Raw genomic sequence first — 15105 nt, 5'->3', positions numbered from 1 at the left:
TACTTTTGATTTCGGGGTGAACTGTCCCTTTAAGTTTATAGTAGTAGATCAAATATTTAACTATTCTATGAGTTGATTGATTGGTTTATCAATTGAGATACACACACACACAAAATAGCACATCCCTTATTTGTATTCTTATCAAGAAAAAAGTCAAACTTACAAGGTTTTGCGCCTCGGCAATCAGTTCAAGAGTGTTCATTCACTTGTTTCACCGCGGTGGTCTTTTTAATACCTGCTGTTGCTCTCTGCCCTCACAACATAAAAAGAAAAATCAGTGGAAGGGTTGCCCCCTCTGCTGCGCAGCAAAGAACCACAGGAGGTGAAAAACTCGAGGTGTATATTTTTTTCTCCTCACTGTCTGCATGAGTGCTTTTTTGCAGCAACCTCCAATCATCTGAAGAGCTCATTAGCTGCTCAATAGGCCTTACAAAAGGGGTCAGAGGAGAAATTTTTACTTTTTTTTCAGGAAATGTTGTAGTTTGTCATTAAACTGTTGGTTTGCTTTATGTCACCTGTTAGGTAACATAAAACAAACTGTTCGATTTGACTTAAAAAAAGTTAGTGTCCTTGCTGCTTTAAAACGTTTAGTTGACTGAATTTGATAAGACAATAATAATTTTGCAATTATTCAACTTGTCTTCTCAAATTCACTTAAACTTAAAAATGTAAGGGCAGCCTGGACGCAAACTTTTTTAACCCTTTGAGACCTGAGCAAATAAGCCTGATGTCTTTCAAAAACATATAAAAGGCAATGCACAGCTTAAGGAAGAAACTACCCCAAAATGAGCGAAATAACAAAAAAATTGTAAAAAGTACATAGTCAGTAAAAAAATTAAAATAAGTTTAAATATAAAATTATTAATATAGTTTTGGACATTTTTCCCTAGCTTCCTTTTAATAATTTCCCCAAATCTGCTAATATCTCACAGTTTACAAAGCAGTTCTTACTGAGTAGCTCATTACCTTTTTCCCATGTCTTTCAAAAGGAAGCAAACTGATTTTCTTAGATTTTGAAGGTTTAAATAACTTTGAAGGTTTAAAGGGTTACGTTGGAACAAATAGTTTCACTTTACAGTGCACATCAAGCATCTTTTATTTCATTCAACTATAGAAGTTTTTTTTAAGTATACACAAAAGAGACAAAATCCCAATCTGATCTTTTTTTCTTTTTTTTATCATATCCGATGACAAAAACTAATCACAAAAGATTACAAGATGAATTTAGTCTTTTATGAAGGCTGTTTATCAACTATTGCTTTCATTTGTTCATTAATTTTTAATATGTAAATAAGCCTGTTCAGACTCACAAGTGTCTATCCCTGCATGCACTCTGTTGATAATTGAAAAACATGTATTATTAATATCGATCATTAAAGTTTAATAGGTCTTATATAGGCTCAAGAGTCATGAAACTCACCAGGGAGCCATTGCAAGGAGTCCGTTCTTCAAAGCTCCTGTTTGGATGAATCCTCCAGCTGAAGTGTCCTTGAGCAAAACACTCAATCCCTGTTCACTAAGATTGCTCCTTTTTTAGATTATGCCTCAGTTGCCAGAGCTGAGAGAGTAAATTTTTCATCTTATTCATTAAGAAAATTATGCAAATGAACTTTTGGCATAAACAGGAGAGTACTGTGGAAGCAAATAGCCCCGTTTATCACCGACTGCAAGTGCAAATTTAGTGCTAAAACTAATCCACATCTCTCACTTCGCTTCTTGGCTGGATGTCAACAGAGTAGCATCTTGCAGCACTAAAAGCAGCACTTCTGTACAGTTAAAGGTCTTTATGCCAAATCCTTAAACCACCTTTTAAAGGAGCTTTTCTGTGCACTACAGTAATTTGGGTCAGCTGGTGTTTTCAAGTGGAAACTGCTCATAGATATGTTACTTAAGAGATATGCTACGATGTCAAAATACTCTGTTAGATGTACATGTCCTACTCTCAAGCTTTTGTAAAGGTACAGTAAAGCCTCTGCAGCAAAATAACAAGTAACAATTGCTGTCAGATAAATGTAATGTGGTAAAAATGCCATATTTCCATTTGAACTATGGGTAAGTGGAAGTATAGAGTAGCATAAAAAGTGAATACTCGTACAATCCAAGTACAGTTACCTAAAACAAGAGGTGCTCATAGGTCTACCCAGAGAAAGGTATAACGATGTCAGTAGGGGGCTCATGAAAAAAAAAAAAAGATTTTCTTGCAAGGATTTACAACCTGTCACTTTATCATTATTATACATTTAAATAAGAAAAGGACAAAAGCCAGAGTTTCAGAGACTTTTTCTTTTTTTTTCCCTTTCCGGCTGAGGTGTCACGCTGACAAATACGACTCTCCCCTCCAGGCAAGACAGCATCAGCTGTGGGTTTAGCAATGAAATGCCAAGAAGTGAAAACAGTGTCACTGAAATCTTAAAATACTTCCACACCTGTCAGACTGGGCCCTCATTGATCTTACTCCTCCATCAGGTGCTGGTGTGGGCCTTCTTCGCTGTCATCTTCCTGGCCTCCTACACTGCCAACCTGGCTGCCTTCATGATCCAGGAGGAGTACATCGACACCGTGTCGGGGCTGTCGGATAAGAAGGTACGGATGGAGTGACTGATGGATGCGTGCATGAACAGGTGGATGTCCAGATGGACTGATATAAAAAAAGTATTTAGCTTAGCGAGGACTCAGAGTGACGTGTGCGTTTACATAATGTGATGTTCGTCTTGTGAAGTAAATGGAGTAGAGAGAGAGAGAGAGAGAGAGAGAAATTAGGTCACTTCAGATGAGGTTTTGGTTCTTGTCTTTCTCCACAACAGGTGGGGAACTTCAGAATCGCTTCAGGATGAAAGTTTAATGTCAACATTTCAACATTTTGGGGGCATGTAGCAAGTGAGGGGTCTGGAGTTTCGGATACCTCATGACTGCATTCTGGGGAGTTTTGAAGCACCAATTTAAAGTGGAAATGTCTTTATTTAAAGCACAAAATTCAGGGAACAGGTGACAATTTAAGATGAAAAATATGATGGAATATAATGCAGTAAGGCTGTAAATAAATGTAATACTAGCTCTGCTGAGTCAGCACAAATATAGGCAGAGTTTTCTCTTCAGTCCTCTTTTGCTTTGAGAGGTTTATTTTTAGTGTGTGCATAGTCACACACTTGAATGAATTCAATTGAATACATTTTTAACTCTCTGAAATCTCAATCTGCGTCTTTTTTTGTACTGGGTTCAGAAACCTTTTACAAGCTGCCAAACAATTTTGAGCAAATTTGTTTGATTTCTTTAAAAATCGTAGGGGGATAGCAATGAGCATCTTGACAAAAAAAAGTCCCACATATTGCAAGAAATTAGTAAAAGGGGACAAGAAAAAGAGATGAAAATTATTAGATGATTTTGTTTTTTAAGGGTGGATTTTTTTTCAGCAGTTTGGTTCATTTTCTTGTTGCTTTTTTCTCTTTTTTTTGGCTTATTTTCAGGTAATTTATTTTCTTGTAATTTATTTTTACAAATTGTTGGCCGATTTTTGTTTATCGTTGCTTTCTCCACCTGTTTTTGTAAGAAACCAAACCAATTTCCTTAGGTTTCAAAGGGTTAACCCCTTGTTCTAATATCCTAGAATTGTGCTAAAATCCTTGAGATATCTTTATATCCTAGAATGTTCTAAAATCTTCAAACTGTCCTAAAATTCAAGAAATGTGCTAAAATCCTCAAAAGGTGCTAAATTCTTAGAAATGTCCTAACATCAAAACATTTTCTTAAATTCTGGAAATGTCCTGAAATCATGAAATGTTCCAAAATCTTTGGAATGTCCTAAAATATTAAAAATGTGCTAAAATCCAAAAATGTCCTTAAATGATAGAATCATCCAAAAAACCTTAGAAACGGCTGCTGCCCCTGGCCTCCTGTCATTTTGCAGAAAGTTGAGTGTCCCTGCCTTAGTGACAATAACCACTCATAGTGAGAATTATTTTGGGCTAAAGATGCCTGTGTTTGGTGTTAGTGGGGTAGGCGAGGCATTTGGAATTGTCCCAGTACCAATCATTGAGGCCTAGGACCAGTCTAGATGATTGGTGTTGGGACAGTTCAGTAATCGCTGGATATTAGTTGGGACATGTCCAAATTCTACACCCATGAACATAAAATACTCCCTCAAAATGCTGCCTCTCCCTGTTGCCTCCTCTTCTTTTATTTCTCAGTGCAGTTTCAGCAGAAACCACAAAACTGTATCCTGCTGCTCCGACACTTTAAAAGCTCATCTGTTTCATCAGTCTCCCCCTCAGCTCTTCAGAAAAGTGCAGCGGAGAGGCCGTTCTTTCAAAGTGAAGACTTTGTAGCAGTTCATCCTGCGGTGGGGATCAGCTCCCCTCCGCCCCTTCTCGTCTACCTCTCTTTAACTTCCTTCTTTCCTTCTATCCCTTTAATCTTCGCCCACCTCTTCTTCTCGTACAGTTTCAGCAGCCCACGGAGCAGTACCCGCCGCTGCGATTCGGAACTGTGCCAAACGGCAGCACGGAGGAGAACATCCGCTCCAATTATCCAAACATGCATCAGTACATGATCCGCAACAACCAGAAGGGTGTGGAGGAGGCCATCGACAACCTCAAGACTGGGTAAGAAAAGGAAAAAGAGAAAGGGGTGGAGAAGTGATAAGTAAGGAAACAAATAGAGGAAAGAAAAGGAAAAGGATTCATTTACAGTGAGAGAAATGAGAAATAAAACTTTTCTATTTTAGTTTGAACATGCCTAATCAAATAGGGGAATGAAAAATAAAATATAAGACAGAAAAACAACACCAGAGTGCCCATCAGACATATTCAGTTAACAAAAGTACTTGTGTCCATAAAGAACTAGAAGGAAATGAATACTTATTAAATCCTTCCAACTACACAAACTAAACAGGGTTACAGTGTAATCTTTTGAAAACGCCGCCCCTTCTGTCGTCGTGTAAACTGGCAGTGCACAGATCCTGTAAGAACAGTGACGTCACTGTTGCACTGTGACGTCCTCTGTGATTTATCATTGCAAGTTACACCACCATCTGCTGACCTGGCATGCATACTACAGCGATTTCGTTTTCTTTCCGGATCCGTGTACACATGGATCTTTTTTGCAGTGTTATCATATGAATGCAGATTATTTTAAAAACCCCAAAAGAAGGACTTTTCTGTTTTCAGTAGGGCCCTGCTTGCTAAATATGGCCTTAAAAAGGCAGGTCTGGCAGAGAAAATCGAATAAAGGCTTTTACAGAGTGCTAGAGTGCAACAAAGTGAAACTCAGCACTTTACAAAAAGCAAGGGAAACAGCAGAATGGAGCTACAAAGAGGAAAAGAAATCAGACACTGACTGGAAGCAATCAGGTTGTATCCTCAGAAATCTTGTTACTGAGAATAAACCTCCACTCTTGTCCACTGTAGGTAAAAAACTAGGCTTTCTGCCTCATTCTTCCTGTAATCCACAAGTCAAAGCTGCACACTTTGACAGCACTTCTTACTTTAAACAGATACCACCCTCTGCTTTATATATATATATATATATATATATATATATATATATATATATATATTTTTTTAACATGAGGCAATGCTGCTGTCCACGCCTCGTTTCAATTACAGGACCCTTTTGTCTTCTCTCCACCTGCATTGATCTCCCTTGCCTCGGGAGCCTCAGATAACTGTTGTAACCTGTGCAACCCCATCAGGATCACGGCTACTAAACGAGGCGCGAGAAGTGGAGGAGAAAAAAAAACTTTTTAAATAATACATGCAAGCAGCAAACCGCAGTGCAGGGGTGGGGGGGTCCTGCCATCTCAGCACTGGCTGCCACTCAGGCGCCTCTTGTCTTCAACAAGGGGGGTTTATTATCCGCCTGTGGGGCCACAAAGTACACAAAACGCTTGCTGTAAAATTTGCTCATCGTGTTTTTCGGGGGAGGAGGGGGAGCGATGTTAGCTGACGCAGATGAGGGTTCAAATGTTTAATGGGACAAGCAAACACGCATTTTGGCAACCAGACAAGCAGTGGCCGCAGTCCTTAGCAGATTTGACGTACTGTGTTATTAAAAAACTCCCATGATGCATTCCTTTTTATCATCCTCCGCCTCGTTCCTCTTACATCTAGCTCTGTCTGTCTTTGTGTCTTTGCCATCTTTCTCATTATTGGCTCTTTATCTCTCTTTCGTTATCTTTCCCTCTCTCTCTCTTGCCCTGACAGTATTTACAGAGGAAACATTAATTTGTGCCGTCAAAGCAAAGCGGTGTGAAGACTCCTGTTTGATTTGGCTGTCGAGGCACCGAGCATCACCTCTCCATCTCTGTCTCCTCTTCCTATCCTGACTTTCCCCCTTTTTTCACTCCCTTATCCTTTTTTCTGTCTTCTCCCCGGCCTCTTCCTCCTCCCTCATTAACTCCTCGCTCGTTGCTCATCAACTCCTTTTGCTTCTGCTTTCCTCCCTCCAATCATTATCTCCAGCCCCTCCTTTTCTCTCCTTTTCCTGTCGCCCACCTCCTCCCCTCCTCCCCTTCACCTCTTTTCAGTCTCCCATCCTTCAGCACAGTCACCCTCCTCCTCTTCTTTTCTTTCCGGGAAGACTTTGCTTGTTCAGTGCGGCTTCCCAAGAGTGAATATAAATGAAAGTGAAGTAGAAGAGCAAGTGTAGTTACAAATCCATCATCACATCCTGCGACGTTCATCATCAGTCTGAGCTGAGCTGTTGCATTCAATCCATTGTTTCATGATAAAGTGGTTGAGCTCACACCCACATATCCTCAACCTGCCTTTTCTGCTTCTGCCATAAATTTCAGTGAATGCAATTAATTATTTTTTCCATGGTAGTTTAGTGTACGCTTTTAAATTAGTAACTTAAAAATGTTGGATAATACTGGAAAATATCTATCACTGTGTCCCAAAGTCAAATTTTCAGTTTGTTTTTGACTTACTGAACAGTTCAAAGTTCTTCATCTTAGTGATTTAACTCAATGAAAAGCTTCGTCATTTGAGAGACATTATGTAGTCAATGACTCCAGATCTGAAATCACACTCAAATAACATTTTACTAATAGTTTAAATGACAGTTCAACCCAAAATAAAAACAATTTTTCCTGTTTGTCTGTTATTTTTGACAAAAGTAATATTTTATATTGCGTGTCTTACTAAATATTATTAACTTAAGCTTCAGTGATAAATGTGATACTGATATTGACAATGTGCAAAAGGATCATTTTTCCTATCACAAAGGGACAGTTCAGCTAAAAGTGATAAACATGTTTCTCCTCTAATCTGTGGTGTTTTTAATCAGTCTAGATTGATTTGGTGTATAATGGATATAATGGAACCAAATGGCACTTGGCTTGTGGTGCTCAAAGCGCAAAAAAAAGAAGAAACAATTTGTAAAAAATATTGAAACTATTGAAAAAAAGAAAAATAAATTAAAAAGAAAAGAAAAAAACTGATTCAAAATCAGTGTCTCTTTCCAAAAATCACAACCCAAATACTCAACATAATCCACAGACCTGAGAGCAGTTTCATGAAGGAACTATTTTATTTCTAGCAAATTACACCCGCCAGCCATATCACAGTGCAGAAGGAAGCATGCATCTCCTGCTAGCTCTCTTAGCACCACTAAGCCAGCTAAGTTTACATCTCATGCTGTCACGAGCCTCTTATGACTGAGTAGACACACTCCTCCTTCTGCACAGCGATGCGGTCGGTGGATATAGTTCTGTATAAGAAAACAGTTCTCATATAAATAGCACACAGCAAGGTGGATTATTTTGAGTAACAGGATCACCAGCAGGTATTTTTTAACGAGCAAAATTTCAAGCTGTGTTTAGAGGGTGAAAAAGTGCACATTTTTTTAAGTCAAGTTTGGACATTCCCAGCTATCTTTGCAGCATCCAGACCAAGTATTTCAAGCCAAAACATGATGTTTTCTTAACCCTATCTAAGTGTTTTTTTTTTTGGTTTTTTTTTATCACTGAACCTAATCAAACGTTAGACCACGGCATTGTTGCAACGTATAATTGACAAAAACAGATTAAAATGTTTAAAAAAAGCAAAGTTTCAACATATTTGTAGCATAAGGAAGGTACAGATGTAACGGTTTGATACATTGCAATTAAGAAATAATTAATTGTTTTAATTGCAATTTTTCACACTTTTGCAAAATAACATTGGGATTTAGATTTTTTTATATCTTATCACTCATGCAAGTTATTGCAAATTCACAACTGTATATAACATAATGCACTATAACCTACATGTAGTTTAATATATCTGGTTTAACTTGTGAACAAACAGAAATGTGTTTGAAGACTGATCACTTTGGTTGCTTTTTCTTTTATGGCATGGATCCCACAGGGTAGCAGTGTTGCTATAACCATCTTGAAATAATGTAAAAGGTTTTTTTTTTGTTTGTTTTTTTCCCTGTTGTTCTCTGTCTGCCTACATGCTGCACCAAGAGCATAAATCACATTTTTATATTTTGAAATGACATCATAAGAGGCACATTCTCTGAGTATTTCATCTAATAATAACTAATTTTATTTTCTTTCCGTATAATAAACAACATTAGGTGACAGCAGTGCTCTTAGAAGACCATGAAAGTAACAATATTTTCCTGCTGAGCAACAGTGAGACGCCACCACACTTGCATTACAGCCTCCCCTGCTGCTGCATTGTATTCTGGTCTTTTGAGGCTACTGCAGGAAGAGAATTGACATCTCTGCCTCCACTATGATGAATAGCGCTCAGTGCAACTGTTGACTGTTGGTGCAACAAAGGTGTAGAGAAAGGAGCTCCTCTGCCTTCAGTGTGTGTTTTCTTTTTAGACAGTCATTGTCCCTGTGCTGCTTTATCCATCATCTCTGTCATTTGTGCACTAGTTGCACTGCCTCTGTTGTCATTTAGCTCCAGGTCAGTGATTTCCATTTCTCTGTAGTAATTTTCCTCCCTCCCTTTCTTCCCTTCCCTGCAGGAAACTGGATGCCTTCATTTATGACGCTGCGGTGCTGAACTATATGGCCAGAAAGGACGAGGGCTGCAAGGTAAGAAATAGATCTCTGTCGTTTTCACAGCTCCGCACAGTAACATGTTCATGCATAGTGGCAGCTTTTGTTGATGCCCCCTCGTACCCTGCAGCTATTGTGTGCTACCAAAGATCCTAGGTATGCTCTGGCTCTTCTTGAGGGAAGAACACCTGCAACAGGAGCATGCCAAATGAGCACTTCTACAAGCGCTACATCTGCGTTAAATAAATCAAACACACCCTGCGCATTCATATTTGTCCCTCGCTGCCTGTAGCTAGTTAATATTGTCATTTTTGGACAGCGCTGGTGTTGATTTATTTATTAGTTCACATTCGATACAGCTCCCACAGCGAGAATGAAAATCCTGCCTGGTGATCATTTGTAATAAGGTCTGTGGGAGGCCTGAGCTCCCAGCAGCTTCACACAACAGCCACTGCAGCAGTAATTATTACAATTGATGTGGATCTATATTAATTCCTCCACTGAAACAATATCCAAGTGCTGGGATTGTCTGGGATGTTGATTTCAGAGAACAGCCAACTGTTTTGCATTTTGCAACAGGGACTATAGACAGTAAATAAATAAATAAATAGAAGAAGAAGAAGCTTATTTTCATTCTCTCATTACCATCTGTCTTCTTGAATCAGGCCGTCTGGGGATTCTTATGTTTGTGTGTTTTATTCCACAAGGTGATGACCATCGGCTCCGGTAAGGTGTTTGCCACTACAGGCTACGGCATTGCCCTGCACAAGAACTCCCGCTGGAAACGTCCACTGGATCTGGCTCTGCTGCAGCTGGTTGGAGATGGTAAGACATTTTTTTTCATTTTTACCATGTAGAAAAGTACCGGACAGTATTCATTGTGTTCTCTGTTCCTCTTTATGCTATCTGTCCCAAATGCGTGGACAGAAATTGGGAAAAAGTGCTTTTGGGTATTCTGCTCCCTCAGCCTGGAATCTGTTGCAGAGTGAGCAGTGAAAACACAAAGTTGCACACAGAGACACAAAAGGAGACAAAACACATTGTACAAGCACTAAAATATGCATTAAGAGAGAACTATGAGAATCTGTGAGTCAAAAAAGAGCTTTCTGGGAGTCGGTTGTACAACCAGGCAGCTAAAAACATCGTCATCCTATAAAATCTGTCTTTCACTTAAGATTAAAAAAACATTTAATGACACCAGCTCCTTGAGTTTCAAAAGAGAATATTAATCTTAACAGGACCAATCTGGTTAAATAAATGTTTTAAGAGTAGTAATCATCTATTTGTTATGTGGAACTGTTGGCTCGTCGTTAGGTCCATGTTGGTAAACTGATGGCTGAAATATGGCTATATAAAAAAAAAAAAGAAGAAAGAGTCTGAAGCAGAATGTGAAATGGCAGCTTTTCTCATTCAGGCAGTTCTCAAAAAAAAAGCTCGTAAGTATAAAATATATGTACCCAAATTCGTGCAGATCCCACATGTTTTGAAAGGCTGTGATCGTTCTCACTCTCCTAAGAACTCTCATTTTCTCTCAGACCACTTGAATTTTAAAATGCTTAGAGTTTATCATATAAGATTTTCACCCAATGGCGCCAAAATTTAAACCACCAACCCGGCTTGAAGAGGTTAGTAAGGTTTCTGTCATCAGTCTTGCAAATTAAAGCTTTCAAACATAAGAGCGTATCTAAACAAATCTTTTTTGGTATAAATAGAACTGTTTTTATGCCCATCATGGAGTAAATTAAGTATTTTGAGGCAGAGTTGAGGTCTGACTTTGATTTATTTTAACCATTAACACAATCTTTCTGTAAACTTTACAGTGTAGTAGTATTTGTATAAACGGAGCCAGACAAACTGTCAAAACAGTGAACATAGAGTGCTCATATTTTTGGAACAGTCTTATGGCTCGTTTTGGAAATCAAATATTTTCTTTTTCTTGCCAAGTTGATTTGCGTGTTATCTTTTTTTTTAAGGAGGGTGAGAAACATTCTGTATTTTATTTTGCATGCTGCACTATTTTCACAAAACTATTAAGACCAAGCTGGAAGCACAGAGGGGGGAAATTTGTTTTTTTAAGCCATGTCAACACTGGCAAGTTTAACTTGACATGGAAATGTGTTAATGCCCCAAAAAATGTGGCTTTTCGAAATTCACTGTCCAAATTGAGTACATTTGAAAATGCCGGTCATCTTTTGCAATGTGTACAGATATTAAAAAAAGAAAAAAATCAGTTTAAAAAAAGCAAAAGAAAGCTGCTGCCTGTAGTTGCCTGCATCCAACTGAAAAAATAATTTTTCTTGGACTTTCTTGGAAAACAACACTGTCAAAAGTATAAAACATCCAATCAAAACCCTCCAATCAAAAGCGTTGCTTTTCTATTTTATGGTTCAACAACAGATTTATTAGTATATGGGATGACACATGTGATGGTGGGATAAAAGAGCACAAAGTTCAAAGTTCGACTGGAGTCAGAAAGATGGGGAGGAAAGAAGTGAGGATGAGGGAAGGTGTAACTGGATGGGTGAGGGTAGGAAGTGAGTGAAGAAAGGAGAGTAGGAGGGTTTGAAGAGGAAGGACAGAGGAAGAGGACGAGGGGTGTGATCCATGTAAAAGCTGTCAGATTACACTCTCACTGTCTCTGTCTTCACTCATTCTGCAGCACATCACAAGTTTTCTGTCTCATCTCTTTGATTATGCACATTTACAGCTCGTATCACTTATTTATAATAAAAGCATAAACGCATTTATTTTTACTTATTTGTTGTTTATGCTTGTTTTCGTCTTTGCACCAGTCACCCTCTAAAGCTGTAAGATACAAACACACTTCGCCTTTCTCCCATCTTCTGACTTACAGTTTGTCAACATCTCTGTTGAAGTTCATTTTAAAGGGACAGTTCACCCCCAAAATGAAAAACTAATTTTATTCTATCTAGCGCTATTTATTAGATAGATAGATGACATTTCCAGGCATACTGTGCACCAATCTTACAATATATTACAAAAACATATGTTGAAAATAAATTTCTTTGTATTTCTTTATCAAATATCAAATATCAGTTATGTTTTCTTTGATGACATAAGGGCCAATCACGCCGTCGTCAGCACAACCATCATTGTCATTCTGACATTTATAAAGCTTATTGTCCCTTTAGTTCCCTTTAGTTACAAGCTGTAATAGTAGTTGAACCCTCTTTTTGGAGTGCTGCTGACCCCCCATGAACTAAAAACATAAAGAAGAGACCCAGTTGGCGAGCAGATGCACAGCAGCACTTTTGATAAAGAAAACCGTTTGAAGATGAGAAAGCTGTGTGTCAAGTCCCGCTTGGCTCCACGACTTCCAAGAAATAAACTGTCTTCAAAGTGGCGCTTGCGAAGGACCGAGATACAGAAATATGTACTGTTACAACTGCTGATGCTGCACCTGGACTCAAATCCCACGGCAGCGCATATCCAAAGTTTGCCTCTGCTCCACTTCCCCTTTGTGTCACTCACATTGATTCATGCTGACTGAGCACAGCCAATAAAAACACCTCACACACAAAAGAAGGGTAAAAAGAAAATGTGAATGCTTTTGGCACAGAGGATGGTAGCGTGATGCACCCTCGGGAAATTGATTTCCTTTTTCCTCCTCATTCTTTTTTTTTGTTCAGATGGCTTTGAATCTTCAGAGACCCGGATGTTGATTTTAATTTTACAGACTGAGAATAGAGGCGCAGAGATTTCTCTGAACCTGCAATTTTGTTTTTATGTTTAGTTTGGTTCCACACAGTCAAACAAAACCCGCAGATCACTTGGGATCAACATCTAAAAACAAATAAACGAACGCATAAACAAAGACAGGAAACGGCAGGAATATTCCTTTAAAAGATGATTTTTACTTTCTGACACAGAATCGTTTGTAGGGTAAATTCAGGTAAGGTGTTCAGCTGTATTGGGACAGATGAGCAAAACTGATATGGGTTTGTTGCTGCAGCATTTTGTGCTACTAAACAATAGCCCTTTTTACACAGAGATTGCACAATAGAGCCACTACAAAGTCCCTTATTTATGCCACCTTTCCATTTTAAGACAGATCTAAACAACAGCAGCAAAATGCCACTCTGCTGTGTGCTTTAAGACAGCATGCCGGCATCACAGAATCAAAACAGGCTTGGTTAGAATGACCGTTAACACAACAGCCTCTGCCTCTAGTGTGATATTTGTCATACACCTCAGCAGTGTTGGGGTCATTACGCTAAAAAAGTATTTTATTACACATAACTCATTACTTTTAAAATGATTAATGCATTACTTTACTTAATTGCTTTCTGAAGAAAGTAATTATTGACACAACTCATTACATTATTTTTGCATTACTCTACAACATTGCCCGAGACACTTCGTCATGTAATTGCAAGTAACAAAATGGGAAAGAGGCCACCAGTATGAACATAACTGTTATAGGAGAGAGAGAGTTAGAGAGAGAGAAAGCTAGAGGAATAGAGAGTTACAACTGCTGTTTTAAGGTACTAATGAAACAATACAAACACAATTTTGTTTTGCTGAAAAACTGGACAGCATCACTGTTGTCGGCATGTTTGATTTTTGTTTTCTGTCTGCTCATTATGTTAATGAATACTAGAATTAAGGCCAAAAACATCTTTTGTGAGGTCACAGTGACCTTTGATGTTGGACCACCAAATTCCAATCAGTTCATCCTTGAGACCAACTGGATGTTTGTGCCAAATTTAAAGATATTCCCACAAGGTGTTCTTGAGATATTGCTTTAATGAGAATAAGACTAACACAAGGTCACTGTCACTTTGACCTTTTACCATCAAAATCTTATCACTTCATCTTTAAGTCCAAGTGGCATTGGTGCCTAATTTGAAGAAATTAAATTGAGACAAAAAGGTCATAGTACCTTATGACTTATGATCAATAAAATCTTATTAATTTATCATTAAGTCCAAGTGTTCATTTAAGCCAAATTTGACGAAAATTCCTGCAGACGTTCTTCAGATTTTCTATTCACGAGAATGGTACATACATACAAACAGACAGACAAACATAGTGCCTTCATCCTCGGCTGTCGGCGGCACTGAGGCTAAAAAAATGTGTCCCACTTTACCTAAATTCACCCAACGTTATCTCATACAGCAGCACCTCTATAATATTAATCTCTACTTGCACATTTGATATATGTACTCTGTTCCTCTGGGTAAAAATTACGTCAATAAGTCATCAATGTTTAGTCACCCTGGTTGTCTCCAGTCCCCTCACAGTGTGTTTGTGTTGGTAGAATAAAAGATGAGATGGTTGTTAAAGTTAAAATTGTTCTGGCAGTTGGACAAATATACTGGCACTGACTTGTTGATAACCCCCATAACTCTGAGTGCCCTGCAGAGGCACCCTTCACGAGATATATATTTTTGGAGATTCATCTCCCCAGAAATTAATTAGACTTCAGCACTTCCCACACACACACACCACGTCTCCCCCCTGTAAACATGAACTGTCTGACAGGCTGGGTGTCCAATTATTATTATTTGTGCTTTTACGGGCTGACTGACAAAAAACACTTTCAGTTTTCACAAAACAATTTCTTTCCAACAGCGATGACACAAGGAAAGCAACTCATATAATTTACTTCTGTCACTCACAAAAAAGCTGATGAAGTAACTCTAAATGATTTTCTGTGTGTTTTGTTCCGTCCAGTAGTTCTCTCCTTGCAAAGTTCACTTTTGCTTCATCTACAGATATTCATATACTGAATATTGCTGCTGTTCAGAGTGTCACTGAGGATGAAATGTAATCCCTCCAAAAAATCTAATGAAATATGAAACTGAACAACTTTGAAATATGACATAGAACTAGACCAAAGCAATTTCTTTGTCAACAAGCTGACTTACTTTTCCACTTTAAAGAACAAATTTTGTCGGTGTAACAAAAACTTGCACTCGGTAATTACTAATATTTGTGCATCATGTATCTTGCTTGATGCAGGATATTTGGAATTGATATTACATAGCTGAAATAGCGACAACATCCAATGGGCAAGTGAGGCTCCATGTGTGAAGAATTTTGCACTGACTTCAGGATCATTTTTTTTTTTTTTTAGCTTAGCCAGGCTG

General features: G+C 38.4%; 1 protein-coding gene across 1 annotated transcript in view; it reads left to right on the top strand.

The window, feature by feature from the left end:
• The window catches only part of grin2da (glutamate receptor, ionotropic, N-methyl D-aspartate 2D, a), a 274878-nt gene that overhangs the window by 211394 nt on the left and 48379 nt on the right, over positions 1–15105 (top strand). Inside the window, exons 13-16 of the mRNA XM_088090301.1 lie at positions 2467–2583; positions 4438–4598; positions 8959–9028; positions 9700–9817. Coding sequence (XP_087946427.1) covers positions 2467–2583; positions 4438–4598; positions 8959–9028; positions 9700–9817 — 466 coding nt within the window. The remainder of the gene's footprint in view (positions 1–2466; positions 2584–4437; positions 4599–8958; positions 9029–9699; positions 9818–15105) is intronic.

The sequence above is a fragment of the Plectropomus leopardus genome, chromosome 17 (assembly GCF_026936395.1).
Source record: "Plectropomus leopardus strain MGB_pleo_1.0 chromosome 17, ASM2693639v1, whole genome shotgun sequence".
Taxonomy (NCBI): Eukaryota; Metazoa; Chordata; class Actinopteri; order Perciformes; family Serranidae; genus Plectropomus; species Plectropomus leopardus.
The sequence above is the reverse complement of the archived record's forward strand: the minus strand, read 5'-3'. Positions and strand labels throughout refer to the sequence as shown.